General features: G+C 44.8%; 1 protein-coding gene across 1 annotated transcript; it reads right to left on the minus strand.

Moving 5' to 3' along the window:
* Positions 1–1967: 1967 nt before the first annotated feature.
* On the minus strand, positions 1968–5705 carry LOC119275347 (subtilisin-like protease SBT3.9). The gene is made up of 10 exons (XM_037556164.1): positions 5476–5705; positions 5294–5385; positions 5120–5217; positions 4872–5036; positions 4154–4773; positions 3660–3727; positions 3313–3570; positions 3109–3226; positions 2824–2995; positions 1968–2743 (listed from the first exon to the last, which is right to left on the minus strand). Exons 1-10 carry the CDS (start codon positions 5620–5622, stop codon positions 2205–2207), a joined length of 2277 nt encoding a protein of 758 aa, XP_037412061.1. The 5' UTR covers positions 5623–5705; the 3' UTR covers positions 1968–2204.
* Positions 5706–5971: the final 266 nt, after the last annotated feature.

Consider the following 5971-nt stretch of genomic DNA (forward strand, 5'->3'; position numbering starts at 1 on the left):
TGCCGGAATTGCCTTTTTTTGTTTGCTACAATCGTTTACAGAGTTTTGGTGATGAGAGCTTTTTGCTGGAACCACTATTATTTTTTTGCTGGAACTAACTTTTCTTGTTGCTACAATCAACTACTAGTGTTTTTGCTATTGAGCTTTTTTTTTTGCTGGAACCAACATTGTGTTTTGCTGGATTTGGCTTTTTTGTTTGCTATAATTGACTTTCTCAGATTTGTCCTACAGAGATTATTTTTGCTTGAAACTTCATTTATTTTTGTTACCATGGTAGTCTTGTTTTGCTAGAACCAGCATTTTTCAAAGGATCCAACTGGACGGTGACGCGGAGCAACTTTTTTTGCAGCAAGCATCGACGACGAGCACAGGGGCAACGGTTGATGGCAAGGGTAAACAGGGAAGGGCAGATGCGGGCAGCGCGACGTGCCGGTGAGGTGCGACCGCCATGTGCATGGCTATTTTCTTAGATCTCGTGCGAGATGGGATAGAAGGATCGGACGGCTACATGGGACAGCATGTGACGGCTAGTGCATGGCTGGCGCCTAGAATTGACCTTAAACAACTGATGCTTATGCAATGATCATGATGCACAATGAATTCCTAATTATATTTTTCTAAACTATGGTTGTGACCGTCATGGATGTGGTCACTTATATGACAGGTTATATTTTCCATAAAGCCGTTTTGTCATAGAAGCCAATTTTCTTGTGCTATTACTTTTTATTATTAAGATTTTTGTCTTCCTAGAAACTTCATATTTCCAACATTTCCACAATCACTTCATAAGTCTTGTAGGTATCTAGCTAGTCAACTCATTTGAGCCTAGTGACACCTCAAGTGTGACCATAACACCTGTAATAACACTCGCCTAAGTTTTGCCATAGAATAGTATAAAAACTAGGGACCATACTTCTCCAAAATTATGCTTCAAATTTATAGGAGCAGACGAGCTCGCCTGACCATGGAATCGCCGACCTTTCGTTCGCGTGGGGATATGGGCCATGTGAGGTAATTACCGCTTGTATAGGGTAGGGTCCGTCCAAAGTAATGCCATATAGTGGTCTGGCAGACCCACGCGCACGGCGACTTCCATTCGATACATGACGACCATGATGTCTTGTGCCAGTTTGTACCGATGCTCTGTATTCCTGTAAACGACAACTTCCACCAGCCTCCATCATGCTGCTTCACAATGGTGCCACATTCACAAAGATATTTTAAGGACCTCCCATGCTCGCATACCCCGATCCCTAATTCCAGTAAGAACCCTAGCGGTCGAAATGGCCAACGCAAGCCAGGCTCCTGATCTTGTAGCTCTCCCCATAGTACCCTGTCTGTACCGTGGAAGGAATGTAGTGACATACGTCACACGTTATGGGCGGAACGCTGGAGAGAGGTTCCACAAGTGCGGAAATCACAATTTCTAGGCACGAGTTGGTCCCGAACTTCCTTTGTCCTCCATCTGCAGAATTACAAAGTAAAGTGATACTAGCCCTTGTTTTGGTCATCCCCACATGCCGTTGCGTCCTATCACTTGCGGACCTGCTAGCCTTCTTATGCCTCTTTTATGTACAAAGCCATGCCACATTCCAGACGATGATTGTCGATGTGTGTTGTTGAAATATATTGTCCATCTTTCTTCATTAGTTCAGACTTTTAGATGAGTTGGCTTGAGCATGAATTCAATATGATAACCAAGCCAAAAGCTTTTGAATTCAAAATCCTGCCAACGCAGTATTAAAATAAAAGATCTTGTAGCCCTAGACATGATGGGGATGGGGGTTGAAATACATTGCCCATCTCTCTTCATCAGATTGGACTTTTGAATGAGTTGCTAGAGCATTATTTCAATATGTGTAACTATATTGTGATTCACGTTGTTCTCGTTGCTTTTTTTCATAGATAAAATTTCTTGTGACACAAGGGATTGACGAAATACTCTACTATCCAAGGGGAGACGATGCAAGTACATATTTTTATTAAAATTTCCCGAAGTATGTGCTCCCTTGGACACGCGGCGCCACCATACAATATTTTGCTAGTATATAGACATATAAAAGGATCAATACATCTCAGTAATCATGGAGGACTACCATGTTTATTTCATACTATTGTAAGAAAATGATTTTTAGTGTTCCCTACATTTTTCGATGCCAAGTACATGAGTGCATGAACAATGACACACTATTGAGTTGATGTATTTAAGATATATCCGCAACAAAGTCTTGTATCACAGTCCTTACTGCGACGGGAATTCTAACCGAGTGCGTATTTCCATCTGACCATGTCAAGCTCCCAAAGGTAAACCCACCTTGCACTCTCCGCTTTGTAGCGAACGACACTCTGAATGTCATGCTTGTGCTACCTCCTTTGGCGAATGTGATCACAGATGGCTCCACGGACATGTTCACCCTTGCTGGAGCTTCAAGTACCGCATGATAAGTTGTTCCGACTGCCCCCACATTTGTGACAGTGCGTTGAACCGCGACGTGATCCTTGAGGTCTGGAATAGCGATCGACGGGATATTGAGATTGAGTTGGTAGGACTCGCAACCATGGAACGATCCAAGGGTGCAATTAAAAAACTTGTTGTACTCTCTTGCATCCACATCGTAAACCAAGCCAGGGTTAGCGGCTCTATCAGGATCCATGTGGCCACTACCGAAGTCGAAGGGATCAGCCACCTTCCTCGGCACCGACTCCGCTTCGATTGGCTCACCGAATTGATCGGTCGCTGATGCTGGGATCATTACCAAGAAACAAGGTAGTCGTATAAGATAAAATAGTCAAAAGAACTTTCCATCTACACAGTGTACATACCTGTGGTGACGATTGCAGACTTGATCATAGCAGGCGACCAGTCAGGGTGAACCGACTTAAGAAGTGCGGTAACTGCAGAGACATGTGGGCATGCCATTGATGTACCATCCATTAACACATAGAAGCCGCGCATAGCTGCCAAGATGCCGACGCCTGGTGCAGTTATGTCGGGCTGTTCAAACATCCATAGAGATACAATTCTTAATTCCCGAGAGAATAGAAGCTTAAAAGCACCGCAAGTACAACTATCTTTTCTGTGAGATATGAATTTCACATATGGAGTACCTTGAGTATGCCTGGGAATAGAGGACTCGGGCCTCTGGACGAGAATGAAGCAACCCTTGGCGACAACACCCCGTCTCCGACAACGGTCATGGCAGGTGACACCTTCACGATTGGACTCCTATCATGACAGACGACGTGCACAAATTAGTTTTGGAAGAAAGAAAACATATCCCCCCTCTTTCAGGCAACGCGACGTGTTCTTACTCTGTGATCGCCAAGTATGATTCAATTCTCTGTGCAATTTCGTAGTCTACTACAATACAGGGCATGCCGCCCTTGCATATCGGCAGGAGGTTCGTGGTGTACTGTGCAAAGATGAGGCCCTTGGCTCCGGCACCCACAGTACGGTTGATGGTGAGGGACAACTCTACTCGAGGCAGCACGCTGGGCGCCAGCCTTGGTGCGTAGCACAGGACGATCTTGCCGGTCACGTTGTTTGACGCTAACCACTCCGCGGTGCAGCTGCGCAAAAGTTTTAAATTGAATATGGTTTGATAAATTGTGGAACTAATAACAATCTAACTTGTGGACCGAGTGCGTTATGCCGCTACCTTCCCGCGTGAACAAGCTCCTTGAAGCCGTCGCTGTTCAGAGTTGAGTTGTAGTAAAGAGATTGTCCCTGTGTTTAAGAACAAAGGCAAATCAGAGAGTATGTTTTTCTTTTTCAGGAAAGGTAAACGATAACCTATACGACTATGTTTCAGCGCACGCCAGTTCAACACCTGACGTATCATGTTAGACTATGTAAAACATAAATGATTTCTCGACAAAAATGGAGTAAAACTAGACGATTATGGTCAGTCAACTGTTTGTTATGTCAACCAAAAAAGTAAAAACCAATTTGTTATTTAATCTGTACCTAGCATATGCAATGATGTAATCTTTATTGACTTTTCTCTAGCTGGGATGTTTCTATCCTTTGAGAGTGGACCTTTTCTTTTTGAATAGACATATATTTGGTAATGCATTTTTCCTATATTTTTTAACAAAATAGAAATATAAGAACAGGTAACTATTTGCAGATCCATCATTTGTATGTACGTACCACAAGCTTTTCTTTGTTTCCGAGAGATATGAGGGTTGGGAAGGCCCGGTCCATCGTGCTAGCTGCCACTGTCGTCACCCATGGCATGACATTCGTCACCGTTTGTGGTGCCGGACCATCATTCCCGGCAGAGAAGACAACTGAGATCCCTCTCAAGACTGCATGAAGTGTCCCGGGGAACTCGTGACCGGCACCCCGTCCCAGTGAGAGCGACAGGACATCCACGCCATCTTGTATGGCATCGTCAATGGCTGCGAGGATGTCCGCGTCACTGGCTGCCGTGTTCGGGCCCCATAACACCTTGTAAATTGCTAGCCGTGCACGCGGTGCCCCGCCACGTGCCATGCCGGTGGCTAGGCCGCCATAACTCACACCTTGCACTTCTCCTCCGGCAATCGTCGAGGCAACATGAGTTCCATGGCCGTTGAAATCCCGAGGCGACATGTACTCACCCTTGAGGTGCATGGCGTCAATTCCCTCAGAGTACCACCGTGCGCCGATGATCTTTCTATTGCAACTCGATGCATTGAACGCTGTTCCGGTCTGGCATATGCCTTTCCACCGTGCCGGCACAGGGCCGTATCTGTTGTCGTCAAAGCTTTGTGATTCAGGCCATATGCCTGCAACAAAAACATGCGCGGAGTCAACCGGTCCATTTCTAATGCCTGGCTTGGGTTTCAACAACTTCTGGATTTAAACTAGAAATTTGATTACAAACCTGAATCGATCACCCCGACAATGATATCTTCACCGTAATTCGCTTTTCGTAGGAGGTCAGTTTGTTGTGGTGATTTGTTGTGCCCAAGGCCAAGGAAGTCCCAGCTCCGAGTTGTGTGCGCCATGTGGTAGGTGTTAGGTTTCACACTTATAACTTCAGGAAAGTCTACATTTGCAACATCCAATGTGAATTAGTTTTCTTTCAATTGTGCCAACAACATATGAAGACAGCAAATTCTTATCACTCACTTGCCAAAGTCCTTGCTTGGGTTTTGGTGAGCATTGCCGCGAACCCAGAGAATCCGTGCTTGTAACTGTAAACCATCGACTTCAAGGATTCATCCTTGCTGTTGCAGACAAGACATAATATTAGCAATCAGTTCTGTTGCATGGTACTAATATGGTTTACTAGCTAGCTAGTACCTCCCAAGTACGGAGGTTAGTATGTCATGGTGCCACGCGGTCACAACAGATGGATCGTCATGTTTCTTCTCCCCCATGTACACTATGTAGAGCTGAAATTAATATGCCAAAAAGGCCAAAAAAAACAATTTCAGTACAAGCCGAAGTTAAAGTCTTGCGAACAAGGAGGAACCATAACTTACTTTGCTCGACGCATTCGCCGAAAGAGGCAGCAGTGTGACCAGTAGCAGAGCACAACAAGAGAAAGCTATCCTCGAACCCATGTCTGATCTCCAGAAGAGTGTTATGTTCTTCTCTGCTGTCGCGTGTATGTATATATAGCATCTCATCGGAGCCAGGTGCTATCCATGGGGTCCAAGAAGAAAGAACAGTTCAAAAGAACATTGCGTGTTTCTAGGTGACACACGTGATCGAGGAAAAAATAGGACTAGACGACCATGTCGTGTCTACCACCATTAAACAACTTGAAACAGACCGGGTATAGATATTCAAGTTTCTGATATAGTCTTAATAATGATGACAAGAGGTCGACTTCCAAAACAAGCAGCTTCGTTTAATCAGTGGGCATAAAAACAACCATGGGGGTGCAAGAACCGTTCAAACAAGGATATGTTTGCATTGTCGGCGTTAGGTGGTACACGTACGTGAGAAAGAAATAGTAGACCATGGTCTGGATAG

This window comes from Triticum dicoccoides, chromosome 3B, assembly GCF_002162155.2.
Source record: "Triticum dicoccoides isolate Atlit2015 ecotype Zavitan chromosome 3B, WEW_v2.0, whole genome shotgun sequence".
NCBI classification, from domain to species: domain Eukaryota; kingdom Viridiplantae; phylum Streptophyta; class Magnoliopsida; order Poales; family Poaceae; genus Triticum; species Triticum dicoccoides.

What these genes read in the sequence shown, in the direction of transcription:
- LOC119275347 (XM_037556164.1), bottom strand. Translation starts at nt 5,622, where the DNA reads ATGAGATGCTATATATACATACACGCGACAGCAGAGAAGAACATAACA. An exon ending in GAGCTTGTTCACGCGGGAAG is followed by an intron (nt 3,571 to 3,659) that starts GTAGCGGCATAA and finishes ACTTTTGCGCAG; the next exon opens with CTGCACCGCGGAGTGGTTAG. An exon ending in TATTCCCAGGCATACTCAAG is followed by an intron (nt 2,996 to 3,108) that starts GTACTCCATATG and finishes ATGTTTGAACAG; the next exon opens with CCCGACATAACTGCACCAGG.